The sequence below is a fragment of the Fistularia commersonii genome, chromosome 1, assembly GCF_037954325.1.
Source record: "Fistularia commersonii isolate RoL2024-O1a breed Wild chromosome 1, RoL_Fcom_v1.0, whole genome shotgun sequence".
NCBI lineage: Eukaryota > Metazoa > Chordata > Actinopteri > Syngnathiformes > Fistulariidae > Fistularia > Fistularia commersonii.
Window position 1 is genome coordinate 9,502,315 of NC_141284.1, and position 21,458 is coordinate 9,523,772.

Consider the following 21,458-nt stretch of genomic DNA (forward strand, 5'->3'; position numbering starts at 1 on the left):
GTGTCTCACAGCTTACATACATGTCCTGCACCAGTCTAACATACTTCTCTGCCACTCCAGACTTCCTCATACAATACCAGAGCCCCTCTCTTGGCATTCTGTCATAGGCCTTTTCAAGGTCTACAAAAACACAATGCATCTCCCTCTGGCCTTCTCTGTACTTTTCTATTAGCATTCTCAATGCAAATACTGCATCTGTAGTACTCTTTCCAGGCGTAAAGCCATACTGTTGTTCACAAATGCTGACTGCTGCTCTCAGTCTAGTTTCCACTACTCTTTCCCATAACTGTATTGTATGACTCATCAACTTTATCCCTCTATAGTTGCCACAATTCTGCACATCCCCTTTATTCTTAAAAATAGGCGCCATCACACTTTGTCTCCATTCTTCAGGCATCTTCTCACTCTCTAAGATCCTGTTGAATAATCCAGTCAGAAAATCTACCGCTGTCTCTCCTAGACACTTCCACACCTCCACAGGTATATCATCAGGACCAACTGCCTTTCCACTCTTCATCCTCTTCAATGCCTTCCTCACTTCACTTTTACTAATTTTTGCAACTTTGTGGTCTACAATAGTCACCTCTTCTACCCTTGCCTCTCTTTCATTTTCCACATTCATCAGCTCTTCAACGTACTCTTTCCATCTTCCCGTTACTCTTCTAGCATCAGTCAATACATTTCCCTCTCTGTCCTTAATCACCCAGACCTGTTGGACATCCTTTCCATCTTTATCTCTCTGTTTCGCCAACCTGTATAGATCATTCTCACCCTCCTTACTATCCAACCGAGCATACAAGTCATCATAAGCCCTTTGTTTTGCCTTTGCTACCTCTATCTTTACCATTCGCCGCATCTCCCTGAACTCTTGTCATTTCTCTTCAGTCCTCTCAGTATCCCACTTCTTCTTCGCTAACCTTTTTCTCTGTATATACTCCTGCACTTCCTCATTCCACCACCAAGTCTCCTTATTTACTTTCCTTCCAAATGACACACCAATTACTCTTCTACCTGTATCCCTGATAACACTAGCTGTAGTTGTCCAATCATCTGGAAGCTCACCCTGACCACCCAGACCCTTTCTCAACTCCTCCCTGAAAACCATGCAACATTCCTCCCTTTTCAGCTTCCACCATTTTGTCCTCTGTTCTGCCTTTGTCCTCTTCATCTTCCTTGTCACCAGAGTCATCCTAGAAACCACCATCCTATGCTGTCTGGCTACACTCTCACCTACAACTACTTTGCAGTCACTGATCTCTTTCAGGTTATCTCGTCTATACAAGATGTAGTCTACCTGCGTGCTCCGACCTCCGCTCTTATAAGCTACCCTATGTTCTTGTTTTTTCTGGAAAAAGGTATTCACTATAGCCATTTCCATCCTTTTTGCAAAATCTACCACCATCTGTCCCTCTACGTTCCTATCCTGGATACCAAATCTGCCCATCACTCCTTATCCCCTCTATTGCCTTCACCAACATGTCCATTGAAGTCTGCACCAATTATCACTCTCTCATTTCTGGGAATATTCTGCATCACTTCATCTAACTCATTCCAGAACTTCCCCTTCTCTTCAGATTCACATCCCACCTGTGGGGCATAGTCACTAACAACATTGAGCATCACACCTTCAATTTCCAGTTTCAGACTCATAAGTCTATCTGACATTCTTTTCACTTCTAGAACGTTGCTTACGAATTCCTCCCTCAAGATAACTCCTACTCCATTTCTCTTCTTGTCAGTACCATAATAGTACATGTCAGTACTCCTAAGTTTCTAGCCTTACTACCTTACTACCTTACTAGCCTTACTACCTTTCCACCTGGTCTCCTGGACACACAGTATATCCACCTTCCTTCTCTGCATCATGTCGACCAACTACCTTTTCCTGTCATAGTCCCAATATTCAAAGTCCCTACTCTCAGCCCCAGAATCTTTCCTTTCCTCCTCTCTCTCTGCTTCCGAACACGCACTCCTCCTCTTCTTCTTGTTCTTGTTCTTAGACCCACAGTAGCCCAATTTCCATTAGTACCCTGTAGGTCATCAGTACCAATGGCAGTCGTTGTTAACCCGGTATGGACCGATCCGGTATGGTATAGTTTTGGTTGACTCGCATGTTTGGTTTTGGCAAAAGTTTTACGCCGGATGCCCCTCCTGACGCAACCATCTGCATTTATCCGGGTTTGGGACCGGCACAGGGAGACACTGCTCCGTGCCCCCCCAAGGCAGGCTTGGAGAGACATAGGCCAGTGCCGCCCTGTGGCTGCATTAATACAGTACATCTCCCATATTCTTAAAAATGGGCACCATCACACTTTTCCATTCCTCAAAAAACTTCTTACTCTCGAAGATCCCGATGGATAATCTAACAAGAAACTTCATGGCTGCCTCTCCCATACACTTCCATACCTCCACAGGTGTATCTTAAGGACCAATTGCCTTTCCACTCTTCATCCTTGACCATTTAACATAAAATGATTCTCGTTTTAAGTTATTACTTCTTCAAACTACAATCTACTATGTACTTGCATAAATGTCAATTATATCCCATGTTTGCAAGTTAAAGAACAAAGTCATAATGTAATAAAAAATTCTCATTTCTCATCCTAGAGTTGAATTTATAGTATTGATAAACATATTAATATATGTACAAACCTCAGTCCAATGAAGTTGGGACATTGTGTAAAACGTAAATAAAAACAGAATACAATAATTCAAAAATAATTTACAAACAATATGAGGTTGAACTCACGCCGAAGAAAAGATATTAAATGTTCAAACTGATAATCTGAATCTTTGTAAATATTCACATTTTGAATTTGATCCCTGCAACACATTCTAAAAAGGCTGGGACAAATGTTTTGGAAATTAGGACACTAATTGTTTTAGCTTTTAAAGCGGAATACTTTCCAATTTGTCCGTTGTCTTGCTGGATTAAGCAGGAACATCCCTGAAAAAGGACACCACTTGGATGGCAGCATATGTTCTTCCATAACCTGTATATATATCATGTATATATACAAACCCCAATTCCAATGAAGTTGGTATGTTGTATGAAATGTAAATAAAAACAGAATATAATTATTTATTCAGTGTATCCTTTTGAATACACTACAAAGATAAGATATTTAATGTTCAAACTTATAAAATCTTAATGGTTTTTGGAAATATTCACTCATTTTGAATTTGACACCTGCAACACATTCCATTAGCAGGGATGACCCTGAAAAGGATCCCAGTTGGATGGCAGCATATGTTCTTGTATCTTTCAGTATTAATGATGCCTTCACAGATATGCAAGTTCCCCATGCAATGAGCACTAACCCACCCCCATACCATCACAGACACTGGCTTTTAAACTTAGCATTGATAACAATCTAGATGGCCCTTTTCCTCTGTGGTCTGGAGGACATTATGTAAATTATTTCCCCCAAAAATTTGAAATGTAGACTCATCAGTCCACAGCACACTTTTCCACTTCGCATCAGTCCACCTCAGGTGAGCTCAGGCCCAATGAAGCCGGTGGCGTTTCTGGGTGTTACTTATGTATGGCTTTCACTTTGCATGGTACAGTTTTAACTTGCATTTGTAGAGCCAGCAACAAACTGTATTCACTGACAATGGTTTACTGAAGTGTTCCTGAGCCAAAGTGACAATATCCTTTACTCAAAGATGCCGGATTTTAATCTAGAACTGTTTGAGGGATTTCTCCAGATTCTCTAAATCTTTTGACAATATTTTTGACCGTAGATGATAAAATCCCTAAATTCCTTGCAATTTCTTGTGGATAAATGTAAAACTGTTGGGAGTATTTGCTTACGCAGTTCTTTACAAAGTGGTGAATCTTGCCCCATCCTTGCTTGTGACCGATGAAGCCTTTTGTGGATGCTCCTTTACCAGTCAAATATTCGAAACAGGTGTTTTTTGAGCATTCCTCAACTTCCCCAGTCTTTTGTTGCCAGCTATTATGGAATGTGATGCAGACATCACATTCAAAATTATTTGCAAAAAAACAATAACTTTTATCAGTTTGAAAATTAAATATATTGTCTTTGGAATTAATTCAACTAAACACAGGTTGAAAGTGATTTGCAAATCGTATTTATTTACATTTTACACAACATCCCAACTTGATTGGAATTGGGGTTTGTATATATATGTGTGTGTGTGTGTGTGTGTGTGTGTGTGTGTGTGTGTGTGTGTGTGTGTGTGTGTGTGTGTGTGTGTGTGTGTGTGTGTGTGTGTGTGTGTGTGTATATGTATATGTATATTTGATATTGGCTTGCTTAGATGATAGTTGCGTTTTGGTTAAAACAACACTTGTAGTGTATTGTGTGTTGTGTAGTGCCGTATGCCATATATTAGTGGAAAACACAGGGTCTTCCATTTCGTTTCAGGTCTACTCCTGTCCATGGAAAAGCAAGAGGCTTTTGAGACATTCATTAGGGATAATGAGGAACAACCCGCCATTGATGAGAACAAGAGCCTGCTCAAACTGAGGTTTATTTTAGCTCCCACTAGATGTTTTCTTCCAACAAATAGAAAACCCAATATATGAAGACAAAGTACACATACATGTACTGACACATAGGAACTTTTTGTTTTGCTTTTTATTTTACTTTAAAGCAGTGAGAAAAAGTCAGGAAATAATAAAATTAGGGTATCATGCATATGATGTGTTTAAATGTTAAAATAAAAAAGCCATCTAGAAACATTTCACGCTTGGTAACGTTTTTCAAATTAAGGTGCTAAAACAAACGTTAATTTTATTTTTTTAGGGAGTGAGTTTTTCTACATCAGAAATACCTATAAAAGTTAGTTTTTTTCCTTTATTCTTGTTAAACTCGTCACGGCTGATGCCAATAATTTATTAGGCCACCATTCTTGCTAATGGATCATCACTGTCAGTCTGATTAGTAATTTCTTTCTTTTCCAAAGGTCAGCAGAGGCCAGGAAACTTGGGGTGCAGCTACATGAAATGAGAAACAAAATCAGTAAGTTTTCTGGTAACTGGTGAAATGGTGTAAATGGTGAAGCAATCATGTAGAATCTATTGTTTTAATGCGACTCAGGTACACATTGAAAATTTCAATTAAACATGCGTTCTCTAATATCTTAATAACTCATATATTCATTTATTCTTACAATTTATATTTTCTGTTGATTCTGACTTGCTGGGCTATAGTTTGTAATCCATTTAGACAACACTGTTCTGTAGCTTCTCAGCACTGCTGATCAGGAAGTGTGATTACAATGTACCCTTTTAGTGCTTTCATAAATTAATCATGGTCAATAAAATTTGTCTTTTTAAACACAAAAAATTATTGGAAAAAACTATGATTGATTTATGAAAGCACTAAAAGCGTAAAACATCCAAGGGGGTGAATACTTCTGATAGACACTGTATATACACACACACACACACACACACACACACACACACACGCATATATATATATGCATATTCACATATGTATACACATGTGTATAAATATGTATGTGTATATATCTACACATGTTTATATATGTATATATGTTTATGTAGTATATAGTAGTATATATGCAGTTCCTTGGACACATCATCAGTGATATTACCCGGGGTCATGGGGAGTTACAGGTTATTCAACTTCAGACCCTCTCACTTGACCGGGAGTGATCAGCCGTCACCTATTGTTTGTCCGTCCTGATCCACAACCATGGTAAAGCTCTCTCTGCAAGGGTTTTCACAGGTTTCTCTGTAACTACTGGAATACAGGTACCTCCTAGAGAGAAGTGGAATCAGTCGATCACCTTCCAGAATCAGAGACCTGAATTTTTCTGGCTTGAAGTGCATTTGAGTGGTGATCAGTCTCTCCAAGCCATGGTGAATCCATCTGTATTCAGGGACTAACACTGTTTTTTTGGTCAGATCATCCATGAATTCTTTGATGGAGAGCTGACAGATTCTGGACTTGGTTTTGGGTCTCTGCATTCTGGCTTGGCAGACTTGACCAGCATGTTCATGGCCAGGGCGAAGAGTATTACTAAAATGGTACATCCAGTGATAATCCCACTCAACAGTTGTTGCCATTCAGATGTAACTGCCAGAAGTGAACCTCAGATTCTTTAGGAGATAGTTTGGCAGATGATAGGAAAGGATACTGAAAAATATCTTCACCCCGACATTAAGCAGTAAGATTGTCCTGATCTCTTTAATGGTGGTTGACTTATCCTACTTTTGAACCCACACCCCTTCCATGGATATCCTTGTTTGGCAAGCTTCCCCCTCTTACAGATGACCATAAGGATCATCCACAGACTGCAAGAGCTTTGGGCACCTCTTGTACACCAGGTAAAGTACACCATTGGGTCCAGGTGCTGAGCTGGTTCTGGCAGCCTTGACAACAGTTTGGATTTCTCTCTAACTTAGTACTCTGGTCATAAAGACAGTTGTTGGCACCAGTCGATTGATCAGATCTTAGCTTTGGGTCCTAGGTCCTCCTCCTGTGCTGCATCACTGTTGATGTTGTGAAGATAGTCCTCTTTTGAGCATGTGAGGTGGCCACTGCGCTTCTGATACAGCAGCATGTTTCTTTGTTCTCTCTTTTGTCCGTCTCCTGTGCCACTCTGCTCAACAGAAGGTCAGATACTTCTTCCTAAGGACATTGCATAGCACTGTCAATCCTGGCTTCTCATCCCTCCTATAACTGCCTTTTCAAGATGCTAAGTTCCTGATGCAGCTGTGAGATATTTTATGCCCTGCAGTTCTTGGAATACTGGTTTATAGCATTATGGTAACTTCCAGGATACCATCAACATCATCAAATTGCCACCACTAGCTCCCTTTGCTGGCTGGAGGCCACTTCACCTGCTGTTGGTGTTGTGGAAGACCTGACGCTTGGGCATTCTGAGAATGGAGGTTTTTGCAAATATTCATTCATTTTGAATTTGATGCCTGTAACACATTCCAGAAAAACAGGGACAGGGGCAACAAAAGACTGGGGCAGTTGAGGAATGCGCAAAAAACACATGTTTGGAATATTCCACAGGTGAATTGGAAGCAGTTGAGTGTCCTCAATAGGTGTGAAAGGAGTATCTCCGAAAGGCTGCGTGTTTCACAAGCAGGGATGGGGCAAGGTTCATCACTTTGTGAACAGCGACATAAGCAATAGTCCAAAAGTTTAACATTTCTCAACATGCAATTGGGACCAACCAGATTGTTATTGTTGAGTTCAAAACCCAGCGTCTGTGATGGTATTGGGCTGTGTTAGTGCCCATCGCGTGGGGAACTTGCATATCTGAGAAGGTACCATTAATGCTGAACGATACATACAGATTTTGGAAGAACATATGCTGCTATCGAACTAGCATCTTTTTCAGGGACATCCCCGGTTATTTCAGAAGGACAATGCCAAGCCACATTCTGCACACATTAAAACAGCATGGCTTCGTACTAAGAGTGCAGGTACTAGACTGGCCTGGCTGCAGTCCAGACTTACCTCCTATTGAAAATGTGAGGGGCATGATGAAGCGCAAAATATGACAATGGAGACCCCAGGCTGTTGAGCAACTGAAGTTGTACATAATGGGAAATAAAATGGGAAAAAATTCCACTTACAAAGCTTAATTAGTGTCCTCAGTTCCAAAATGCTTTTTGAGTGTTGTTAAAAGGAAAAGTAATGTGACACATTGGTAAAAATGCCCCAGCTCCAGCTTTTTAGGAACGTGTCGCAGGTGTCAAATTCAAAATGAGTGAATATTTCCAAAAACCATTCCACTTTTATCAGTTTGAACATTAAATATCTTATCGTTGTAGTGTATTCAACTGAATACTGGTTGAAAATGACTTGCAAATGATTGTCTTATGTTTTTATTTACATTTCACACAACATCCCAACTTCATTGGAATTGGCGTTTGTATATATACAATATAAATACAGGTTATGGAAGAACATATGCTGCCATCCAAGTGGTGTCCTTTTCACGGATGTCCCAGCTTATTTCAGCAAGACAAAGGACACGGGAAAGAATCCCACTTTCATAGCTTAAACAATTAGTGTCCTAATTTCCAAAACACTTATTCAGACTTGTTAAAAGGAAATATGATGTAACAGAGTGGGAAAATTCCTGTGTCCCAGCTTTTTTAGAATGTGGTGCAAGGATCAAATTCAAAATGAGTGAATATTTGCAAAGATTAAGATTTATCAGTGTGAGCATTAAATACCTTGTCTCGGTCGTGAGTTCAAACCGAATATTTGTCGTAAATTATTTTAAAATGATTGTACTCTGTTTTGATTTACGTTTTACACAATGTCCCAACTTCATTGGATTGGGGTTTGTATATAAATGAATATGTTTATTGATACTATAATTTTAACTCTTGGATGAGAATTGAGATTTTTTTTTTTCAAATTATTTTTTATAATTGTTTTTTTCAAATAGTCTGGCCCGTTGTTATTTACTAGCTACACACAAAATCCTGAATTATAGCCAACGGGTATTTCTGCCTGCATTTTACACTGTGGCAACTCTGGGGCCAGCGTACCGGTAACCTAAGCAGTCAGATTTTGCAACACTGTTATGTGCCGGAGCCGGGTAAAACAATCACATTTTTAACCGGCTCCTTTAGGAGCGCATAACAGTGTTGCAGACACTAGGTACAGAGAAGCACTATTACCCAAACACAATCATTGGTAGAACTTACCTTGTTCAACTGCACCTTTATCTCCTCTTCTTCTTTTGGCTTTTCCCTTCAGGGGTGACCACAGCAAATCAACTTTCTCCATCTAACTCTATTCTCTGTATCCTCCTCTCTTACAACAACTACCTTCATATCCTCTCTCACTACATCCATGAATCTTGTCTTTGGTCTTCCGCGAGACTTCTTGCCAGGCAGCTCCAATTCCAGCATCCATCTACCAATATATTCACGATCCCTCCTTTGTACATGACCGAACCATGTCAGTCTGGCTTCTCTAACCTTCTCTCCAAAACATCTAACATGTGCTGTTCATCTTATAGACTCATTCCTGATCCTATCAATCCTGGTCACTCCCAAAGAGAACTTCAACATCTTCATCTCTCCAACCTCTAGTTCTGCCTGCTGTCTTTTTGTCATTGTAACTGTTTCTAGGCCATACAGCATCGCTGGTCTCACCTGTGTCTTGTACACCTTCCTTTCATTCTGAACGATATTCTTCTATCACATATTACCCCAGACACTTTTCTCCACCCATTCCAACCTGCTTGGACCTGTCTCTTCACCTCTTTTCCACACTCTCTGTTGCTCTGCACTTTTGACTCCAAGTACCTGAAACCCTCCAGCTTCTTGATCCCCACTCCCTGTAGCACCCGAGTTCCTCTCATTCATGCACATATATTCTGTCTTGCTGTGAATAACTTACATTCCTTTCCCAGAGCATACCTCCACCTCTCTAGATTTTCCTCAACCTGTTCTCTGCTCTCTCTACAGAAACCAATGTCATCTGCAAACATCATGGTCCATGGAGATTCCTGTCTAACCTTATCTGTCTATCACCATTGCAAACAAGGAGGGGCTCAGTGCTAATCCCTAATGGAGTCCCACTTCCACCTTGAACTTCTCAGTTACCCCAACAGCACACCATACCACTGTCTCACAGCTCGCATACATGTTGTGCACCATTTCAACATACTTCTGTGCAACTCCAGACTTCGTCATACAATACCTGAGTTCCTCTCTTGGGACCCTACCATATGCTTTTTCTAGGTCTACAAAAACATAATGCAGCTCCCTGTGGCTTTCTCTATACTTGTCTTTTAGCATTCTCAAGGCAAATTCTGAATAATCGAGTCAGAAAATCTACGGCTGCCTCTCCTAGACACTTCCACACCTCCACAGGTATATCATCAAGACCAACTGCTTTTCCACTCTTCATCCTCTTCAATGCGTTCCTCACTTTACTTTTACTAATTTGTGCTACTTTGTAGTCTACAATAGTCATGTCTTCTACCCTTGCCTCTTCATTTTCCACATTCATCAGCTCTTCAAAGTACTCTTTCCATCTTCCCATCGCTCTTTTAGCACCAGTCAATACATTTCCCTCTCTGTCCTAAATCACCCGGACCTGTTGTAAATCCTTTCCATCATTATCTCTCTGTTTGTCCAACCTTATAGATCATTCTCACCCTCCTTACTATCCAACCGAGCATACAGGTCATCATACACCCTTTGTTTTGCCTTTGCTTCCTCTATCTTTACCTTACATTGTATCTCCCTGTACTCCTTTATGTTCTCTTCAGTCCTCTCAGTATCCCTCTTCAACTTTGCTAACCGCTTTCTCTGTATATACTCCTGCACTTCCTCATTCCACCACCAAGTCTCCTTATCTACTTTCCTTCCAGATGACACACCAAGTACTCTTCTACCTGTCTACCTGATAACACTAGTAGTTGTTGTTCAATCATCTGGAAGCTCACCCTGACTACAAAGACCCTTTCTCAACTCCTCCCTGAAAACCATGCAACACTCCTTCCTTTTCAGTTTCCACCACTTTGTCCTCTGCTCTTCCTTTGTCCGCTTGATCTTCCTTGTCATAAGAGTCATCCTAGAAACCACCATCCTATGCTGTCTGCCTACACTCTCACCTACAACTAGTTTACAGTCACTGATCTCTTTCAGGTTACCTCGTCTATACAAGATGTAGTCTACCTGTGTGCTCCTACCTCCGCTCTTATAAGTTACCCTATGTTCCTGTCTTTTCTGGAAAAAAGTGTTCACTACAGCCATTTCCACCCTTTTTGCTGAATCTACCACCACCTGTCCCTCCGCATTCCTTTCTCTGATACCAAATCTGCCGATCACTTCTTCATCCCCTCTATTGCCTTCACCAACATGTCCATTGAAGTCTGCACCAATTACCACTGTCTCATTTCTGGGAATATTCTGCATCACTTCATCCAACTCATTCCAGAACTTCTCCTTCTCTTCAGATTCACATCCCACCTGCGGGGCATAGCCACTAACAACATTGAGCATCACACCATCAATTTTCCAATTTCAGACTCATAAGTCTATCTGACATTCTTTTCACCTCTCGGACGTTCCTTACAAACTCCTCCTTCAAGATAACTCCTACGCCATTTCTCTTCTTGTCAGTACCATAATAGTACAACTTAAAGCCTGCTCCTAAGCTTCTAGCCTTACTACCTTTCCACCTGGTCTCCTGGACACACAGTGTATCTACCTTCCTTCTCTGCATCATGTCGACCAACTCTCTACCTTTTCCTGTCAAAGTCCTATTATCCAAAGTGCCGACTCTCAATCCCAGGCTCTTTTATTTCCTCCTCTCTCAGCTTCCGAACACTTCCTCCTCATCTTCTTCTTCTTTGACCCACAATAGCCCAATTTCCACTGGTACCCTGTAGGTCATTGTTACCAACCATTGTTACCGGCCAGTGCCATCCTGAGGCTGCATTGCACCTTTATCTCCCTGAAGACTTTTTATCTGTCATTCAAGAGGCATTTTCAATTCTAAGAAGGGTCCTCTACAGACCTGAAGTTTTATCAGATGAGAAGTCTCTCAAATCAAGACGGAAACATCTTGAATGAGAAAAATTAGGTCCAGTTGCCTCAGTAAGGTTTGGCGACAAATGACCATGGCTTGAATGACTGAGAACCTTCACCTATACATTGCCCACAATTATTGAGTTCTTAAATGGGATGAATTTAGAAGTCTGGTCGTATTTTGGTTGTTGGCATTAAACTTCAAGACCATTCGAAAAAATGTGTAAATATCTCAGCAACTAGGGTATTCCTCAGACATGCTCCTACTTTAGAACAATTGCATTGTTCTTTCGGTATAATGGTATCTAAAGAGGAAAAGCAATAGCAGAATTTATTCAGGCATTGATTCCATGATGTACACTGGTTTATAGACTTAGTTCCTCCCTCCACATTGTATACACTGCCTTGAATCTTTGACCGCTGTCTGTTGCTTATTCTTTTATTGTCAAATGAAATGCAATTATGCTTTCCTCATAGCTGGTTTGTTTTGTTCTTTAGTAGATTCTATTGAAATTCCTTTCCAGGATCAAAGCTGTTTTAAAGGAGGTCTGTCCTACCTGAGGCTATCAGACTTTTATTTCCCCTCCCTTCAGCTGCAGGGAATCTCGATATCTTTGGTCTTAAGACCTTAAAACACTGTATAGCCGTGACTTTGACACTTTATAGCAGGGGTCGGGAACCTTTTTGACTGAGAGAGCCAAAAAACCCACATATTTTAAAATCTGATCCTAAGAGAGCCATATGTATATTTTAATACCAAAAACAGCTAAATGGAAGAGAAAGACCAACAATTTTAGAGTACAATAAGACTGAATTTATTTTGAACAACATACTTTGCTATAACAAAGTAACTTAATAACAAGAAAAGTGCTTCTTAATTATAATGCTACTAAACGTGACCGCAGGTTCGTCTTAATGTTTTCTAGGTGCGAGAACGACTGTCCATTGTCAATATTATAACAAGCAGCTGGTCTGCAGGCTGAAGTTTTTTTCTGTCCATTTGTGTTTACTTGGCAGCTCTGCTTATTTACCCACATGTCCGAAAACTACTGAAATACTTTGCTGCATTTATGTCATTCACCTGTTGTTTCTCCACTTGATTTGACATCATAATGGTACAATCATGTACAGTTCTTGCTGAGAAAGGCATATCTTTTATCTGTTTGATTATCTTGTCTTTATCCTTAAAGTTGTCAAAAAGCTCGTTGGCCACATCAAGCATGAATGATTTGGCGTATTCGCCATCTGTAAACGGCTTCCCGCTTCTCACAATTGTTAAAGAACCAGCAAAGCTAGCCGAATTGTAATCACCTTGTTTGGCCCAGACACGGAGCTGCTGCTGACTAGCCTGCACTCTGGACACTAGTTCTTGACAGGCCTTCTTTCTGTCATCTCCCGCTGGATATTTCTCTGCAAATGTGGGATGGCGTGTGTCAAAGTGTCGCTTTATATTTGAACGTTTCATCGATGAAATTTAATCATTGCATAAAAGACACACTGCACAACCCGCTCTCTCCACGAAGGCGAATTCTTCTGTCCATTCCTGCTGAAACATACGGTCTTCTTCTTCTTCTTCTTTCGGCTTTTCCCGTCAGGGGTCGCCACAGCGAGTCAACTTTCTCCATCTAACCCTATTCTCTGTATCTTCCTCTCTCACACCAGCTACCTTCATATCCTCTCTCACTACGTCCATAAATCTTCTCTTTGGTCTTCCTCGAGACCTATTGCCTGGCAGCTCCAATTCCAGCATCCGTCTACCAATATATTCACTATCTCTTCTCTGTACATGACCGAACCATCTCAGTCTGGCTTCTCTGACCTTCTCTCCAAAACATCGAACATGTGCCGTCCCTCTGATAGACTCATTCCTGATCCTCTCCATCCTGGTCACTCCCAAAGAGAACCTCAACATCTTCATCTCTCCAACCTCTAGTTCTGCCTGCTGTCTTTTGGTCATTGTAACAGTTTCTAGTCCATACATCATCGCTGGTCTCACCACTGTCTTGTACACCTTTCCTTTTATTCTGGCCGATAGTCTTCTATCACATAGTACCCCTGTCACTTTTCTCCACCCATTCCAACCTGCTTGGACCCGTCTCTTCACCTCTTTTCCGCACTCTCCGTTGCTCTGGACTGTTGACCCTAAGTACCTGAAATCCTCCAGCTTCTTGATCTCCATTCCCTGTAGCCTCACTGCTCCACCCGAGTTCCTCTCGTTCACACACATATATTCTGTCTTGCTGCGACTAACTTTCATTCCTCTCCTTTCCAGAGCATACCTCCACCTCTCTAGATTTTCCTCTACCTGTTGTCTGCTCTCACTACAGATCACAATGTCATCCGCAAACATCATGGTCCATGGGGATTCCTGTCTAACCTCATCTGTCAGCCTGTCCATCACCATTGCGAACAAGAAGGGGCTCAGAGCTGATTCCTGATGGAGTCCCACCTCCACCTTGAACTTCTCTGTTACCCCTACAGCACACCGTACCAGTGTCTCACAGCTAGCATACATGTCCTGCACCAGTCTAACATACTTCCCTGCCACTCCAGACTTCCTCATACAATACCAGAGCTCCTCTCTTGGCACCCTGTCATATGCTTTTTCTAGGTCTACAAAAACGCAATGCAACTCCCTCTGGCCTTCTCTGTACTTTTCTATTAGCATTCTCAACGCAAATACTGCATCTGTAGTACTCTTCCTAGGCATGAAGCCATACTGCTGTTCACAAATGCTGACTTCTGCTCTCAGTCTAGTTTCCACTACTCTTTCCAATAACTTCATTGTATGGCTCATCAACTTTATCCCTCTGTAGTTGCCACAATTCTGCACATCCCCTTTATTCTTAAAAATAGGCACCATCACACTTTGTCTCCATTCTTCAGGCATCTTCTCACTCTCTAAGATCCTGTTGAATAATCGAGTCAGAAAATCTACGGCTGCCTCTCCTAGACACTTCCACACCTCCACAGGTATATCATCAGGACCAACTGCTTTTCCACTCTTCATCCTCTTCAATGCCTTCCTCACTTCACTTTTACTAATTTGTGCTACTTTGTGGTCTACAATAGTCACCTCTTCTACCCTTGCCTCTCTTTCATTTTCCACATTCATCAGTTCTTCAAAGTACTCTTTCCATCTTCCCATCACTCTTCTAGCATCTGTCAATACATTTCCCTCTCTGTCCTTTATCACCCGGACCTGTTGTAGATCCTTTCCATCTTTATCTCTCTGTTTCGCCAACCTGTATAGATCATTCTCACCCTCCTTACTATCCAACCGAGCATACAAGTCATCATAAGCCCTTTGTTTTGCCTTTGCTACCTCTATCTTTACCTTTCGCCGCACCTCCCTGAACTCCTGTCTGTTCTCTTCAGTCCTCTCAGTATCCCACTTCTTCTTCGCTAACCTTTTTCTCTGTATATACTCCTGCACTTCCTCATTCCACCACCAAGTCTCCTTATTTACTTTCCTCCCAGATGACACACCAAGTACTCTTCTACCTGTCTCCCTGATAACACTAGCTGTAGTTGTCCAATCATCTGGAAGCTCTCCCTGACCACCCAGACCCTTTCTCAACTCCTCCCTGAAAACCATGCAACACTCCTCCCTTTTCAGCTTCCACCATTTTGTCCTCTGCGCTGCCTTTGTCCTCTTCATCTTCCTTGTCACCAGAGTCATCCTACAAACCACCATCCTATGCTGTCTGGCTACACTCTCACCTACAACTACTTTGCAGTCACTGATCTCTTTCAGGTTACCTCGTCTATACAAGATGTAGTCTACCTGCGTGCTCCGACCTCCGCTCTTATAAGTTACCCTATGTTCCTGTCTTTTCTGGAAAAAGGTGTTCACTACAGCCATTTCCATCCTTTTTGCAAAATCTACCACCATCTGTCCCTCTGCATTCCTATCCTGGATACCAAATCTGCCCATCACTTCTTCATCCCCTCTATTGCCTTCACCGACATGTCCATTGAAGTTGCACCAATGACCACTCTCTCATTTCTGGGAATATTCTGCATCACTTCATCTAACTCATTCCAGAACTTCTCCTTCTCCTCAGATTCACATCCCACCTGCGGGGCATAGCCACTAACAACATTGAGCATCACACCTTCGATTTCCAGTTTCAGACTCATAAGTCTATCTGACATTCTTTTCACCTCTAGGACGTTCCTAACAAACTCCTCCTTCAAGATAACTCCTACTCCATTTCTCTTCTTGTCAGTACCATAATAGTACAACTTAAAGCCTGCTCCTAAGCTTCTAGCCTTACTACCTTTCCACCTGGTCTCCTGGACACACAGTATATCCACCTTCCTTCTCTGCATCATGTCCACCAACTCTCTACCTTTTCCTGTCATAGTCCCAACATTCAAAGTCCCTACTCTCAGTCCCAGGCTCTTTCCTTTCCTCCTCTCTCTCTGTTTCCGAACACGCACTCCTCCTCTTCTTGTTCTTCGACCCACAGTAGCCCAATTTCCATTAGTACCCTGTAGGTCATCAGTACCAATGGCGGTCGTTGTTAACCCGGTCCGCGACCGATCCGGTATGGTATAGTTTTGGTTGTCTCGCATATTTGGTTTTGGCAAAAGTTTTACGCTGGATGCCCTTCCTGACGCAACCCTCTGCATTTATCTGGGCTTGGGACCGGCACAGGGAGACACTGCTCCGTGCCCTCCCAAGGCAGGCTTGGAGAGGCACGGGCCAGTGCCGCCCTGAGGCTGCATTTGCTGAAACATACGGTAATCCTCATTATTTTTTCTTTTCGTCATCTTCTTGGTTAGAAGGGTTCACGCTGCATAAACAAGCTAACCAAAAACGAGGGAATATTACTTCTTGGCCTCAAAGTGACGTGTGCAGGCTGTTGTAAATTATCCAATAAAATTAGACTTTTTGGGTATTGGACCCTCCCTCACACCGGAGTACAGAAAGGATTGGCTCTTTGTTGCGTGCCAGCGCGAAAAGTTGCGGGTGAAAATATCTTAAGATTAAAATGTGTGTGGATTTTTTTTTATTGTGATGGCTTTTCCTGTAATTTTTTTTACTAAAGTAACATTATTAGTAAAATGATTGATTAATTTTTCTGTTAAGAAATTTTCAAAGAGCCAGAGGCTGTCATCAAAAGAGCCACATCTGGCTCGCGAGCCATAGGTTCCCGACCCCTGCTTGATAGTTGTATTTGTATTTCTTATCCCCCCCCTTTTTTTTCTGTTTATACAGTTTCCTACTATTATTTATTATTGTTGTGTTTTACTTGAAACTCTGGGACAACAATTTCCTCGGGATAAATAAAGTTATTCTTATGCTTAAAAAAAGGGCCATTTCTCCCACTGACCTCTGTGTCAGTGAAAGAACACTACACTGTATTTGGTCAAAACTCAAAGTTAACTGATGCTGAGTTATCAGAATAACCTCCAAGAATGCCCCAATTGGGGGTTCTCATTTGTTGTGTATGCATGCACAACTGTATCTTGGTATTTTGGCACACTAGTTTATTCAGGTCTCATCAAAGATTGCATTGAGATAAAGCATTCTTTAACTTGTTTGTTTGTTTTCTACAGGTAGCCTGATCTAGTTTAACTGTTATCAAAACTCAGCATAGCTTGCTTTATTTGCAACTTTTGTGAACTTCCCTGTATTTTGTATACTTGTTTGTTTGACAAATTTTACGTAAAATTAGTAGGTACGTAACTGACATGTTTGTTCCTTTCACTTTGCTGTTAGATGCTGTGAAGTGGTTAGCCTTCAGTTGTTACCCTTATAAATACCAAAATACACTTATCATTCTTCTTTATTTACCTTTCACAAAAATTGCTGTATGGGCAGCTCGCTGGCATAGGGGTCATGGTTTCCTCTCACAATCCAAAAAAGTGGCAGATTTTTGGGAGACCTGGTATTGCCTAGACATGTGAATGTCAGAGGTATTTTTTGTATGTCTACTGTATTCGGGGTCCTGTGAATGACAGGAAACTGGTCCAGGCTGTACACCACCTCCCACTAATGACAGTGTTGGGGAGTAATTCTAATTCATGCTGGTCTAAGTTAAAACCTGCAAAGAGGAGACTGAAGTTATCATAAGAAATAACACACACAAGCGACTACTCTTTTAGCTCTGCAGAGGTGGAGACTCAGCGTGCTCTTTGGAGGCAAGATCCAGAGAAACCCACTGAATTCCTCGTTGCTCTGCTTTTTTATTGTGTGTGTGTTTATTTACATAACAACTTTCATTGGATAGTATAGTTCATGCATATGCTATATTGTCCAAGGATGATATACATGGGGAGGATAGGTTCCTGTCCAAAGATATTTGTGCCCATTAACAATTTACATTCAGGGAGGATACATTCCTGTTCAAAGACATCTGTGCCCATTGAAATTTACGTTCAGGGAGGATATATTCCTGTTCAATGACAACTGTGCTCAAAGATGGAAAACATGTCTGGCTGTCTTCATGTGAGTAATGGAAATAACAGTTATAATATATACAGAGTACATAGGTATGAATATAGAAAGAACACTAACAGACAACTGGGTTAGAATCCAGCCAATTAAAATACCTGTGAGTTTGAGGAAGAGGAGAAGTTTTGGAATGAGCAAGATGAAGTGATGCAGAATATCCCCAGAGATGAGAGTGGTAATTGGTGCAGACTTTAATGGACATGTTGGTGCAGGCAATAGAGGGGATGAAGAGATGATGGGCAGATTTGGTATCCAGGATAGGAGTGCAGAGGGACAGATGGTGGTCAATTTTGCAAAATGGATGGAAATGGCCGGAGTGAACACTTTTTTTCCAAAAAAGACAGGAACATAGGGTAACTTAGGTAGAAGTTACCTATATATATATATAGGTAATGTCTTCTACCTATAATGTCTTCTACCTATATATATATATATATATACATATACATATATATATAGGTAGAAAAAAATGAATATATATATATATATATATATATATTCATTTTTGGGGTTCAATATTACACGTGTCCAAAGCCAGGGAAGGAGCCATTACCCACACTCTTTTCCTGCCAGCAGCTTAAACCCACACCGTTATATTTGGTATTGACTCAGGCGCATCTTTGTATACCCTGCACCTTGGGTCTTGTCTGATGTGGTAGACCCAGCCTCAATCAGTCATATGTTCAATTTTTGCTCTTGGGTGGCCATGATCAATGCCACTGCGTTTTTTCAGCTCAGCCTTACCTGCCTTTTTTTTTATTTTGTCAGCCACACCTTCAAGCTGTTCATGGTGCATGCAATGCTGGGGCTTGTCTGTCCAATACCCCTTCTGGCTCCTTACTACAGTTCTGCTGCTTGAGGTATTCACTCAGCAGATCATTGCTGGGTCCCAACTTCCTGATGTACTCTGGAGGCTTGCTGTTTTCTACTGGATAGTGGCACTGATGCTCACTAGCCTGCAGCTTCCTGGCCTGCTACTAGACGTTGGGTGACCTCCTACATGCATTGTAAGGAACTTTTCTTATCTTGATATTGGTGGGTTACATTTATTTTGGTGGCCAGGATATCATACCAGTGGGATATCTGATCACAGGCTGATCTTTATTGCCCAGACCCTATTTCTTGCCATTCAACTTTCTTTTCAGGATCTACCACACTCTCTGAAGATATTTGGCCGTGGCTTACTTTAGTGCTGCCTCCTCATGGTTGCCATTTGCCTGTGGGATCTCAGGTATTAGTAGCTACCCTAAACATTTGCTATGTTGCCTTTAGATTATTAAATCCCATCAGAGGGGATCATCTTTAAATGTTGAAGATTGGCAGTAGCGTTGTTTAGAGACATCCATGAATCGTAGGGTCTGTATATGTCTGAAGCCCGAGGAAATGGAAATGGAAACTCACCACAGATGATCTCACTATATCACTCATGTTGCATTCCATCTTGTAATTATCCTTGTATCTAAAACATCAGCCATTTCCTTTGATTGAAATCTTGAATCGTCTCCCTTTCCTTTAACTACTGTTTTAGCATTTTACTGTGTTACTGGCCACTCAAAAAACCTATCTTATATATTTGCACAGGCCTTTAGAATTTCACAATTGGATTAATTTAACTTTAAAAACAAGAAAATCAATTCCCATCTTGGGGATAAGAGACAAACAAAGACCAGCACACTTTTTCCAAAGCATTATTCCTACAGGAGAGGCAGTTGACAAAATTAATCTCTTGATTAAGCAATTTCTAATTTTTTTCTAATTTACACTGAAGCCCACACACTTTATTTAAGTCAGTACAGTTCATTTTTAGGACTTTGTAAGAAAGTAAATGTTATTTATTGAGACCATTTACATGTGATGCACTGAGTAGAATTTCCATGTCACTGTTAATATAACTTCAGATGTCTTTTATGCACTGATAACATTGCATCCATTATTCTGAATCATGTTCCCTGGAACCATTATAATCTATCTCTCTAACTTCACAATGTGTTGTATTGCCTCCCTTGTGCCAGTATTGCCTCCCTTGTGGTACTTGAACAACTTGTACCCTTTAATTCTAGAGATATATATCTCTTTCAAGTTAACTACCTAAAATAAAGCACTTTACAGCCAATAATGATTTCTATTGCTTTAAAGTAAGTATGTTTTTTTTTTAAATCACGCACACTTGGGTGTGCCTCATGCACAGATGTCATGGTGTCCCTTTTCTGGTGCAATAGCAAAACTTGACCCAATTTTTATTTTCATCTAATCTTTGTAATAATCCTATAGCTAAACTTGTGACTGGAGATTATTTTTTTCAATGTGAGTTTGCAAGGATAAACTGAAAAAGGTTCAAAGATCTGTGTTGCTCCAATGTCAAAATCATTTTATACCGACTTACTCTGCTAACAAGCAAAAAGACTGATGGTTATTTTAACTGACTGATTAACAGTCATCAGGAGTGCCACAGATAATTTTTTGACATATAATAAGCTTTACTTTGTTGTTCTGTTAACTCTGACTCTATTCCTGTTATTAAATGGGTCCCAAAGTATCTGAAAACATCTATCATCTGCAGTGGTAATTTTGATATTTTCACCAGCAACATGAAGTAGGGCAGTTGTTTTTTCCCCTTGAGCATTTATATTAAAAGAATAGGCCTTAACACTTGTCAACTGTATTTTTTCTCTAAGTCCTTTGTTTTAGGCTGCTATTTTTTCTCAGTAAGCCTCAGCTGTTTTGTTGTTTCAGAATAGGAATCAGAATCTGAATCTTTACTCTAAGGCCACACAACAGCGTTGGTGGAATTGGTTTTCAGTACAGCACATAATGCTCAGATCTCTCCTGTATCAGTTCCATTGTCAACGATACAGACAGAAAATCATGATTAGCAGACAGGATACATCAAAACAGTGATTGATTCAGAGTTCGTATAGCTATTGGGAAAAAGCTGTTTTTAAATCTGACCCTTACCCTTACATGCAAGGGTGTAAATGATCTGTCTTTCTATTGATCATCTAATGCAGCAGTGTCAAACTCAAGGCCCAGAATTTAATCTGGTCTGAAAAGCTGAATGATACCATGTTTTAGGAATGTAATAAACAATAGGTTCCTTAACAAAAGTTAATATGCCATTATTTTACCTATCAGGCCCACTAGAGAATAGATTTTCCTCCACGTGGCCCTTGAGCTAAAATTAGTTTGTCACACCTGATTTAATGTCTATTGGGGCATTAGGTAATCAGGCCCATTCAACCTCTTTTTCTTGACAAGCACTGGTTTTGTTATTTACTTTTTAGATAATAATAATATTATAATTTGACATGTTTTCTTGGATCAGTTTTAGTGTGTAAAACTGTTTCTCTGTAGATATTTCTCCAAATGAATAAATGGTGGTTAACTGGCTGTATAGAGCATTTCTTTTTAATCTTTTTGCCTAAGCCAGAAGAGTTATGTGGCAGTAGTTAAATGTAATGCAGTTCTGTGTAT

At 40.7% G+C, this 21,458-nt stretch overlaps 1 protein-coding gene across 1 annotated transcript in view; it reads left to right on the top strand.

The window, feature by feature from the left end:
• Nucleotides 1-21,458, top strand: part of kif6 (kinesin family member 6) — a 77,874-nt gene that overhangs the window by 34,905 nt on the left and 21,511 nt on the right. The window contains exons 14-15 of the mRNA XM_086146843.1: nt 4,395-4,497; nt 4,936-4,991. Of these exons, the coding sequence (XP_086002969.1) occupies nt 4,395-4,497; nt 4,936-4,991 (159 nt within the window). The remainder of the gene's footprint in view (nt 1-4,394; nt 4,498-4,935; nt 4,992-21,458) is intronic.